Below are 12,674 nucleotides of genomic sequence, written 5' to 3' on the forward strand. Positions count from 1 at the left end.
ACATGCATCAACATCTTAGAACTGAAACAATTTTAGAATGGTTATATTAAAATAATTTAGAACGATATGTGGTAATGATAAGCTTTTTCCTCTTCAAAATTATGTAATATCTTTAATTGTTCCAGTTCCAAGAAATTGATGTAGCTTCTTTGGTAACTTCGCTGTTTCGATATATCAATATCTTTTGCGCGCTTGAATCGAATCTCTTGTTAGAGTTACTTATAATACATTTGCGCTGTAAGTCAATGAGTCGTTGTTTATTACAATATCTTTTATGGATTCATTCAAGTTTGGCGTCTTTGCAAAAATAGTGTCATCATCGCATGAATCGCTGGATGAAGAATCCAAGCGATTTGGTCCCAACACAACTTTCAAATCTTCTTTGACAAATTCATTATGTAAATTCGTAAATTTTATGGTTCTTCGAAGCTGATAATTCGATTCGTTCAAGTCCCTTCGATCTCCAGACACGTTAAAATATTCCGAGATTGGATTTTGGTCCCCAGCATTACAATCGTCTATACTGAGTCGAACGTTATTTTTCTCGATTTCAAATTCTTTCAAAATCTCTTCATCTATTTCTTCTATAGGATCTAAAGTACACTTTATCTCCTTTCCAAGAAATCTTTTCCCTCCAATGACTGAAAGATCCTTGTTAATCGATTCACCAGTACCACCTCCATTTTCTATTAACGTCGGAGTACTCCCAGATAAAGTATGCACTTGTCTCATTTTTTTTACTCTTGCACCTAAATATAACAAATAAATATATTATTGCTATTACCGAGAAGATTAAAAATGATTTATTCTTTACATATTTTAAGCTGGTAATATCTTATAATAGTTATAAACTCTACTTTTTTAATTATAACTATTTAATTATATATATTTTTGTTTACCAATTATTGGGATAGTTAACGAAAAGTTATTGAGAAATATAGTAATCGAATAAAATGCGGAAATATTATATATAAAAATATTTTTAAGCAATAAATTGATGCTGAATTAGGATAGCGAAGAAAAATATAAGTATTTTGGATTTCATAAATTTTACCGACCCGGCATTGGAATTTTTGTAACGTCATCTTCAATTTTGACGTTCACGTTCTGTCGATTCGCAATAATCGTAACGGTAGGCCTTCCTTCTTCAAGCTTTATCTCTTCTTGATACTTCGAAAATCTGAAATCAATGCTCGGATGATGTCCCATGCTGGAAGTTGAGTCCAAATAAACGCAATCACTATTAGGAGAGAATAGTCTTTGCAGAAACGGAGTTCTCTTGCCCCATGTATGATTCAAACATTCCGATCTATTACGGAGTATTCCGTAGTACTCCAGCATACCGAAGATCAGCAGCATTGCTGTGCCAACTAGGACCAGCAATGCAGCCAAGGAGATTAATTGCCAGGAGAAATTCAATAATATCGTCACGGTATCCTCGTCTTTACGCATCGCACAAAAGGGAGCAAGGATACTCCCAAGGATCCCGCAAATGAGATGTACGGCTACGACGTTGCAATAATCCTCCAGGGTGCTGTGAAAGATCCACGTAGAGACGAGATGAAACATGATGCCTCCCAGGAAGCCCAACACGATAACTATTTGTGGCGAATAATCGCTTGGTGCAGCCGACACCATTACCACGCCGGCGATCGTTCCCTGAATGCATCTCTTTAACGTCCAATGATCGTAGGGATCACGGTTGAAGACGAAGCGTATAACCACGATTACGAATGTGCACGAGGACGCGGCCAGGAAATTGTTGACGTATGCGAGCGATGAGTCCCGTGCGAACATTCGATACTTGCCGTGCTCATGCGAGCTCGTGCACAAGTCCTGCAAATGTACGCAACGTTGTACACTAGCAGTTCGCGATTCTTTTTTTGAACGAAAAAAGAATGGTTTTATAGTATATTTACAAATTTAGCTACGTATAGATGTCAAAATAATTTTGTTGGATCATCGAAATAATTGTGTCAAACGCTCAAGCTGGTTACTAGAATGTCAAAACTTTTGCATTACTCATCATGCTTGAACGTTCTACATAATTATTTTGATGGCCAACAATTAAACTATTCTGTAACTCTTAACGACTGTAACTTAGCGTTATAGTGTTGCGCAACTTTTTTACTATACACAAAACTTGCACAATGGCATTGCTACAGTTACAATCGTTAAGAGTTACGAGAGAATAAATCCTTAAATCAATAATTTCTATTTTTCTTTCTCAAATTAAATAAAGTTGATTTATTTAATTTTATTGTCTTTAAACGAGAATAACAATATAAAGTTAAAGAGTGACTCCAAAAACACACATTTTTAGCTTATATATTTTTGTAGTATTTACGGCAGATAAGAAATATATTTAGGAGACCTTTTTTATGCAAAATTTTAAGCAACTTTTATCCTAAACATTTTTTTCGTATCTGCATTCGTTTTTAAGAAATTCAGCAAAAATTTCTTTAGGGGTAGTTTTACCCCTTTAAAAAATTAAACAGTAGAGCGGTGGACGGATTAGAAAACCATTCTGACTAATTCTAGTCAAAGTTTTATTATTATTAAGGAAGTATTAACTTTTTTTGTGTCTATGCTTGAACAATATTGAATCATATAGCATCGTTTGGCATACAGTTTGATTCGAAATTCGATGGTCACAAAATGAGCTTTTTGGAATCATATATTCTTACATTTAAAATAAATCTTTACTCAATGCATAATGCTGGCGCCATAGTATTTGGCACGAAACTGATATTCATAATCGTTTTGTTTTAGATTTAAGAATTTTCCGTTTGAGTAAATAAAATATTTCTTTTAACAATAAATATCGTTCCTATATCGATTCTATTTTATGATACATCGAAGAATAATACCATTTAACCTAAAAATTTCTTTTCTATGGATGCGATTTGAAAAAAATTTTACCAGAGAAACTTAAATTTTTTTCCGCCGAACTTGACAACCATAATTTTATATTATACCAAAAACTAAGTATTTCTTATTCTATATATTAATTCTATTAATTTGGTTCATGTCCAGCAAAATATTTACTTGAAGCCCAGCGAAGATCAACAGTAATCCCCCGAAAGCGTTCCGAGCAGAGTTGGGATTCGCGTTATTCAAGTATTCGTTCCCTCTGAACATAATTCTTTTGTCAAGAACGATGCATCCGATCAGGCCTGAGAGTCCTCCGACAATATGGATTACTGCTGTACCAGCTCGGTCCTTGAAGACCACCGTCTTTCCACCTAATTCGTTCTCTGCCATCCATCCCATCCATGCCCAGCGGATGAGCAACGGTTGAATCAGGCCTGACAAGAGGACGCTCACCAACAGGCATCCTGCTATGTGCATCCGGCCTGCGACGGCGGTGGTGCAAATCGCCGATGCGATCGCCACTGCCTGCCACCCCACGATCGCCTCGTTCTTGTCAATCGTCGGATCACCGATCCAATAACCCGCGCCGATCAAACCGGCGCTGTTGTAAGCAACGAGGAAGCCCATCAGGAAGTATATAACGGTAATGCAACACAGATCGATCGCATTTTGAAGAAGTATCAGATTAACGTTGTCGATCGGGACGTTACCGACCTGGACGACAACAAAGCCGATGCGCAGCAGAATCGTCACGACGAGACGAATCAGTGAATTCCAGTGGAGATGTGTGGTAGAGACAACGGTATAATTGCCGAATATCTGAGACTGAACGGCGTGATCGTAATAGTTCCCGGCGTAAAAATAGTCTCTGATAACGGACGACATTCTCTCTTCTCTTGGAGTTGGGTGTCTCTTCTGTACGTTGTCACGTTATCATATCTTTGTTTGTCGTGGTCGAAATATGCTTCAAGATTTGATACATTTTGCGCGCGGAGGTAACGTTTCTGTTGGGATTGGAATAATTGACAGGAGACTGAATGAAAACGAATGAAATAGCGCGTGCGCAGTTGAATTATCTGTTGTTTCATCGAAAATAATGGGTGCGTCCAGATTATCGAGCCGAACATCGAGCCGCGAGCCAAGCCCGTGTCCACATTCAAAGATTTCATGCGATTCTATATTCATGTTTTAATAATGTGGATGTAAGATCTTTGGATCACCCTTAAAGTGATATCACAGTATACATAAGTATATAAGGTGCGTTCGGGAAGACACTAGCTTGTGTCATTCTATTTTCATCGTTTATTACACGTAAAACAAGAGACGGAATCCATAGAGGTTGCTCAAAATTCGAGATGGTCTTAAGCTAGTGCATGAACCAATCAGAGAGCCGTATTAGCTTCTTAAGACGTTGCTTGAGATTAAGACCGGACTATGGCTGGTATTCATAATCGGTTGTTATTTTAAGACCGTCTTAAGTAATGTCTTAAGACGCTAATGCGACTCTCTGATTGGTTCATGATACCTCAAAGCTAAACCTAAGACGGTCTTAAATATAAGATCTAACTATGAATACCAGCCTATGGATTCCGTCCAAGGATGAAATGACACAAATAGCGCTAATAGCGTCTCCCCCCTGATGGAAATAAATCGTTGAAATCGCTGAAATCTCTATCAATTGACCTATTTCAGTATAATTCATAATGAGAAATGAGTTAATTGATGGAGATTTCAGAGATTTTCAGCGATTTCAGCGATTTATTTCCACCAGAGCCCGAACGCATCTATATAATTTTCTATGTTCCAAAATTAACTGCCAATACTGAAAATCTATAGTGCACGTGACGTAAATTGTAGATTTCCAGCTGTGACAGTAAATTTGGAACGCAACCTATATATAGAAATCTGTGGGGGACATCAAAGCTACGTTCGAGAATACACACCGAGTGCCTTCAAGGGTGATCATTCTATGCTTGTTATTAATTCACTGAAGATTAAAAAAAGAATAAACTGATATCTGGAGGCACTCAGGGTGTATTCCCGAAAGTAGTTTAAATTATAGATCATTAAGAAAAGAGTGTAAAATTATTTAATTAAGTTACTTAATTTTAGTATAAACATTAAAACCTCAGTATAAATAGTCATTACATAAAAAAGAGTATTATTATATAAGAATACAAGAATTTATGTGCCATATGATCAAACAAATTGTAGACACTTTAATTTTTGCCATTCATAATCAGTGGAAAACAAAAAAATTCGAAATTTTAAGCTTATTCTACAATGTGTTTTTTGTTTTTTGTTTCTTGCTTTTTGCCATTTTTTTACAACTTGTCTTTTTGCTTCTTATTCGGTTTTTTGTTTTATGTCCCCCGAAATAAAAGTTTACGAACTTCGGAAGAAACAGGAAACGTGTAGCAAGAAATACAATTGTCGATAAAACGGTTGCAAAGGGGGAAAAAGCAAGAGACAGAAAACAAAGAGCACATTGTAGAATAGACTTTACTTGTGCAGAGAAGTCGCGGAGAAACAAACTTCCGTTCACCGACTTAAAACTGTAAAGGACAAGTCAGACTTTCAAGTAAAAATCGCTAAAAATTAGGTAAGAATGCCTCGCGAAAGCAGTAGATCTGTATTCATCGAAGTATCTTAATCCATTAAGGACAGCTGGTCGATTTTTCGATCAAAAAATGGATCAATTTTGGGATGCGAAATTTTTGGCAAGTAGACTCCTTAAGGGCATAGTAACTTGCCATTAAAAGGATTTTAAATTTTGAGAAAAAAATTTGTCTTGGTCCTTAATGAGTTAAGAGAAAAAAGATAAGATAATATCTAAACTAATAAAGTAGAAATTTGTTTCGAAACTAATGTTAGAAGCAGCCTGTAACAATAATTCATTGCATAACATCGTGAGAAATGATCTACTCAAATCGAAGCACAGTGAGGTACTTTTGCATTTTCTAAGCCGAAAGATATCGGATATTGTTTTTGAAAGTTTTTCAATTTATTAAAATAAAAACAGAAAAATATATTTTCCAACCAGACGCTCTTTAGTCGGAAGCTCTTAATATTTTAAGAAAATGAAAAAATTCTCAAAAACAATATCCGATATTTAGAGTTTGGATTAGAAAATGAGAAAAAACCACTGCAATGTTCTGCAATTTACATGGATCATTCTCTACAAGGTGAGAACTCGCGCATATACGATACGCGCGTGACAACGGAGTACGTTGATGCCGAGAATAACGTTTTCTCATGGACGACGTCTTCGCGGTCCGTATCTAGGAACGAATCATCCTAATCGCGATTCCAAATGTGCCGCTAACAGCAGCGTCAATGCCGTTCGACCAATGCGCGTCGAGCACGGCGCGGCGCGCATGTCACGTCGCGTCGTCGGCCGCCGCAAGGTCGGGGTTTCGGGACCCGCGCGCGCGATACCGTCTGCCCACCGCGCCGCGAACGGTAGTGCGGTAGTCGGTCATAGCCGGTTGTCGGTTCGCTCAAACCGCGTGACGCGGGTGGCAGGCGGGTGTTTGTTGTCCCGGTCGACTTGTGCGTGAGAGAAGAGCGAACAGCGAGTGATCCGCGCGTCGGAACGTCGTCGAACGGTGCGCCCGGCTCTTTGACAGCGGCGACGAAATGGCAGCAGTATCGTTTCGGACGGTATTCGTCGTGAGGTGGTGCGAGATGAGCCGCGTGCTGACTACCACGTCTTACCTGGCCACACCGAGGCGGTACCGAAAGGTGAGAAATGCGTTTTGACAACGCAGTTAACGTAAAATGAGCGAACCACACCTGGGCTACGTTCAAATTCTCATTTTTTTTACCTGATTTTTTTATCCAAGTATCATTTTATATCCTTGTGTTCATTGATATGTTAAATAAGGATAAATAATATCTGGGGAGCACTCGGGTGGGAATCTGAACGCACCCCTGCGTGACGCGCGCCCTTTGGCGATTCCGCTCGATGGAAATCTCTTTCCTCCCTGTTTTTCTCGGAGTAGTCGGAGTATTTATTCGGAGCATACGGGGAGCTGTACAAGGGACCGTGTGACAGAGATCGGCGATATAGATTGGTTATCTCGAAGCCGGTGTACATTGGTTTATTTTGAATACATACGCGTGCGGATTAGGTCAAATTAATTGATATTGCGGGGCTCAGATGTCCACTCTTCATGACCCCCATCCTACTCGCAGTCGCAATAGCTGCGATAATGTGTTACATGAGGTCCCCGAGATCCTACTTCTCCCACTCTCATCCGTGTGAAGCGTACCCTGGCTCCAACACGAGTCCCACCTTCGATTCGATTGCGTGTACATATAATAGCGTTAGCGGGTCTTTATCGCACACGCGCCTTCCGAAAGCACGCGATACCTTTGGTACCGCGCCTCTCCATCTCGACACAAGTACAATTGCAGGAAAGCCTATAATGTTAATAAAACCGGTAACGAGAGAGACGAGATACCGGATTTGAACGGAGTTAATCGTTTCTGGTTATTCTTCATCCGTTTTTAATTCTTGGAACTGCAAAAAAGATGAAGAGTTAAAGCAAGATTAAAATTAAACTACATTGATAGAAACGAATATAAGGTGCTCTGTGGGAAAAATCGTATTTTCTTCTATATTTTATTTGTCTTTCTTTCGGAAATTATTTTCTGCTCGCAGATTAAATGAATATCAGATTACATTTGAATAATTAAATGTTGTAAAGTATGATTATAATTCCGATACGCGATATCAAACGTGTGTGTTACTGAACTCCGCTACATTGTGAGAAAAATGTATTGAATTTTAATAAATATTTGTTTGAATAATAGTAGCTGAATATTTACTAAATGTATTTATTTGATACAAGAACTATTAATTCTTAAGAAGATAACTATCATTTTTTTTATTTAGTAGTAAAAATTTCTTTACTGTAAGTAAATGCTAAATTAGCACTATTCAAACAAATATTTATTAAAATTTAGAATATTTTTTTATGTGTTGACTTTATATTATAACGTAATTTGTTGTAGGATGAGAATTGATAATTTCGAGAATAATATAAAAGCGGGAAACACGTTTGTTATTTAATTACTCATTATCGTGAACATACATGATCGCTTTAAATTATTTGATAATTACAAAATGATAACGCTAGCATAAACATACATGTTTCCAGCAGAATTAACGCGAAACATTTGTAATATATGTTATTAGAAAAAAATTGGAAATTATTTCTAATTTTAATGTCATATCTTCTCTTTAAAAGAATTATTATTTAAGAGATTTGCATTGATTCCATTGCATTTGTGCGTATTAATTATAAATGTGGAAATGAAAGTAAACGGATAGTTTATTTTTCCTTATTCGGAAAAATTAGAACACATTAAAAAAACTGCTTCTAGATATTTACATCGATAATATCATAAATATTAAACCGTCAAATTATTTTGTATCATGTATTTGCTTAAAGTTAGTTGGTTATGTGTGTTCTTTGTTTCTACAACAAATGTACGAGTAACTTACGCAAAAAAATTTCATATTAATAAAATGTTATCATTTTCTGATTACTGCACGCAAACGTGCGGTTACGAGATAATAAAAACCAAATCATGCACGCATCCCGATGCGTATGCGTTTATCGCGTGTGCGCTGTGCAGATTATATCTGCAATATGATGGCATTAATTACCATAACGTTTAGTAATTAAAGAAATTATAATTATAACGGGTTATATAATTATAAAATGAAATGAGAGACAAAATATTTCTTCAATTTTTATTTCTCATTATTCTAATCAATATAGAAATATACTTTAATTATTTATATTTTGTTCTTAATACATTAATATTCATGTTTTTACATTTTATTTGTTTATAGGACTTTAAGATACACGTATTTACAAGACGGATATGATAAATTAAAATGACAATAATATATTTATAATTACTTATGAAAATAGAAAATGATTAAGATGAATATGAGAAATAATGAGAGAAGTAGAATAATAATATGAATATTATATTATTATAAATATCGTCAGTGCTTTATATTAAAATTTAATATAGATGTCAACCTCATGTTAACATACAATCCAGCCTTTTAAATCAACATATATATATAGTCATTTATATTTAGCATGCCATCAATCGATTTCTAACATTTTTTATAGCTTAAAATAAACCGCCTTCGCAAACTATCATCGAGTAAAATGCAAAAAATACGACGCTCAAAGTAAATAAACGGCTTCATGATCTACATAGAAAGAATAATTTTATGCTGATATAATTTTTTGCTGATTCCAATAAAATAATTTTAGATCTAGCTAAATTTTTAGATGCTTCATCAAAATCTTTCTGTAATGATGTAAAATTTTTATAGATTCAACGAGGTTCAAGTTTGATGAATCAAATTCAACAGAAAGTTAACTGATTGTTATTGTCAAACATACTAGAATACCGCATATTTGTTTTCCTATACAGAATTGTGTAATCCAGTGATTTTTTTTGAATTCCCCTTTCAGTACTGGTGTATAACAGAAATTCAATTTCTGCTCTGTGGACTTTGATAGGAACATCCAATTAATAGGATGTTCGCGGTGAGCAATATATATCCTTGTTCCCGATGTAGACATAGCAATTTCGATAACCGAACCGATTTTCGATGAATTTCTCGGGCATATGCGTCTTCGGTATAAAAGCGAACCGTTTGTGCCCAAGCCACGCTAAACGATCCCGAGTTCATCGTCGCCATGGGAAGAGAAACAGTTTCCACGCGAAAAATACCTAAGTATTACCTATGCTCGTAAATCAAATAGCGTCACGTTTTAGCACCGACCATTGCGCTAATATTTCATTCGGCTCTTAGCAATGCTTCGCTGCCCGACCATTTCCTACGTACGTACAGATTAAAGTTCACAGGGAGAAGCTCGAATATCTCGTTTAAAACGGATGAGAAAAAAAAGATGAAAAAATATAGGTCAAATACTGTGCTTAAAGTAGACGTGAGACTGAGAAAAGTTTTTGGTATTTGTGACATGGTATAGTAATTATTAAATAGTAGTAATCATACATGTTATGTATTTGGAAAAACAATTTTCTGAAACATAAAAATTATATATATATATATATATATAGCTATAGATATACATCTCAGAATAATTTGCCATCAAAATAATTATGTAAGAAATAATTATGAAACAAACGTAATGAGCAATTGCAACTGGAGAAATGTTTGATATTCTAATCATCTAGTTTGATGTTTCACATAATTATTTTGATAATTTAACAAAACTATTTTCACATCTGTATATATAGCTAAATTTTTAAATACTTTAACAAACCATTTTTTTCGTACAATAATTATATTTCTAATTCTATGAAAAAAATATAATTTGGTATAAAAAATGACTGTAAATATAATTATTATTAAATATCATACAAAATATGGTTAGCTTAAAAAATATAATTATAAATTATATATACAGTTAAATTATAGTGAGTATAACCATTTACAATAATAGTTATATTTTGCAGTCATTTTTGGCTAATTATATATATTTTTTGATAGAATTATAAATATAATTATTATTACTAACATTACAATAACAATAATTACAATTATTATACTAAATACAGGTCAAATACCAAAAACTTTTCTCATGCTTATGAATAGTAAACGTACATAATTACTATTGCAAGCGGCAATATTTTTGTGTATATTCAAAATCTTTTTTAAACCACTGATTAAACATACGAGGAAAGTTTTTAATATTTGTGTTTATAATTACATGGTAAAATAATTTAAGCACAACTCCATTTTTTAAATAGTTATTACTGCTATTAATGTTAGTAATTATAATTATATTTATATTTCTACCAAAAAATTATACAGTTGGCACCGAAAATAAAATTATAAATTGTTATTAAACTTTTTTTATAATAATTGCAACCATATTTTTATATACAGAAATAAACTCGCAGCGTATAATATTCGCATAAAATTTATGCGGAATTTAAAAAGTAAAGCGACGTGAAAATTAAATTAAAAATTTATGCAGAATAAAATGATGAAGAAAGGTGGAACATATATATTGCATATACACGCATGAGTAACGTAGGTAGTTTGTTTTTCATTTAAAAGTTGACACAGTCAAAATTAAAGTAAAAAATGGTATGTAATTAATGTATCCTGAAAAATAGAATTTTAAATATGTCATATTCCCGCGTAAACTAAATATGCTGTTGCTCGCGTTGTCTGACTCGAGTTTGTTCGTTCAGCAATCTGGCTAGGATCCAAAATTCTGCAAATGATACGCCATAACTTCAAGGAATCTCAAGATCGCCGAGGTACTTCACATGCGCTTACTATATACGTCAATAACGTTCTTTTCTCATGTCTCTTACCTATAATAAATGTCAAGGGAGATAAATCTAGTCGCTCGCTGCCGCGATCTCCTCGACATTTATAAATATTCAGAGTTCCTCAAATCGTCATACCGAAAATATACCGTATTCCTGAGACTTGTTTTGACCTCGAAAACATTCCACGAATTGCTCTTTGTCGTTGATTTTATTGAAGCGAAATTTTAGGATAACAAAATAAAATTTTCGAGGGGTTGACTTTTAGGCGAAGCCTTGCATATGTGCACAGAGAGAAAAATGTTTGGTATTTGTAACTATAATTATATATTACTATAATTATGATTATTACTACTATAATAATAATAACAGTAACTATATATATAGTTCCAGCAACAAATGTTATAATTGGCAACCTAAAATGACTATAATTATAGTTGTTATAATCATAAAATAGTTGAATTTACCATAAAAAAATTATTATTATAGTAGTAATAATCATAATTATAGTAATATATAATTATAGTTACAAATACCAAACATTTTTCTCTCTGTGTGGATGTGATATTTATTCGGAATTCTTTCATCATACCAAAATTATATAAACTTCTTACGTCATCGCTCGACTCGAGAACGTTTCCATTGACGAATTTGGTCTCGTAGAAATCGAATTTATTGTAAGCTTTTAAATTACGAATTTAAAAATTTAAACGCAATTTGATATAATTTGCATATTTAAGGTGAGAGCCTCAGTAAGTCTTTAAACTTGGATCTTTTTCCCTTTTTCAATTTTGATCAAGAAGACAAATTATATAATTAATGATACAACAGAGGATCATAAAAAGTTTCATGTAACTTTTTTTATTCTTGTTCTTCCTTGCTTATGTTAAAGCCACAGACTTTTATGGTAAAGAAATCTGTGATTAAAGCACATAAATTGCGTCAAGTTCTAAAGAGAACCGTTCAGTATTGCAAAATTTTATTTAAATATATTAGCATCAACTTTCTTTACCGTTGGACAATAATGCATAAATTCAGCGATGTGTAAAATGCAAGTTTGCAAGAAATGAGTCTTGGAATGATGTATATATCGTTTCAATGACTCATCATTCGTGATACGCACATTATGTTATTACGTCAGACGAAGCCCGACTTTTTTCAAAGAGCACATCTGGTTGGTATTCCATTGAGTCGTCGCGGATTCTCATTAACCTTCTTACACGTTACCTGACGTGTTTCACAACGATCACGTAACTATAATATACCGTTTTTAAGACAAAATGCACGAATTCCAATATTTCCTTCCCATTCGTTTTGCGCAAAAAGGAATAGACGAAAAAGTGAACGAGATACTAATTAATAGATCGCGAAAAGGTCAGCCTAATTACTTTGAATCGATCTATTGTCCAATTCGATAAAAGATTTTATTTCTCTCAGCTTGGATTGCAATGATT

At 34.3% G+C, this 12,674-nt stretch overlaps 2 protein-coding genes across 2 annotated transcripts in view; one reads left to right on the forward strand and one right to left on the reverse strand.

The window, feature by feature from the left end:
- Positions 1 to 72: 72 nt before the first annotated feature.
- Positions 73 to 3,906, reverse strand: Amt2l (Amt-2-like protein). Its single transcript, XM_018449678.1, has 3 exons — positions 3,049 to 3,906; positions 1,059 to 1,836; positions 73 to 749 (listed from the first exon to the last, which is right to left on the reverse strand). Exons 1-3 carry the CDS (start codon positions 3,757 to 3,759, stop codon positions 220 to 222), a joined length of 2,019 nt encoding a protein of 672 aa, XP_018305180.1. The 5' UTR covers positions 3,760 to 3,906; the 3' UTR covers positions 73 to 219.
- Positions 3,907 to 6,331: 2,425 nt separating this feature from the next.
- Positions 6,332 to 12,674, forward strand: part of MCU (mitochondrial calcium uniporter) — a 60,863-nt gene continuing 54,520 nt past the window's right edge. Inside the window, exon 1 of the mRNA XM_018449792.1 lies at positions 6,332 to 6,618. Coding sequence (XP_018305294.1) covers positions 6,514 to 6,618 — 105 coding nt within the window. The 5' untranslated portion in view covers positions 6,332 to 6,513. The remainder of the gene's footprint in view (positions 6,619 to 12,674) is intronic.

The sequence above is a fragment of the Mycetomoellerius zeteki genome, unplaced genomic scaffold (assembly GCF_001594055.1).
Source record: "Mycetomoellerius zeteki isolate Tzet28-1 unplaced genomic scaffold, Tzet1.0 scaffold25, whole genome shotgun sequence".
Taxonomy (NCBI): Eukaryota; Metazoa; Arthropoda; class Insecta; order Hymenoptera; family Formicidae; genus Mycetomoellerius; species Mycetomoellerius zeteki.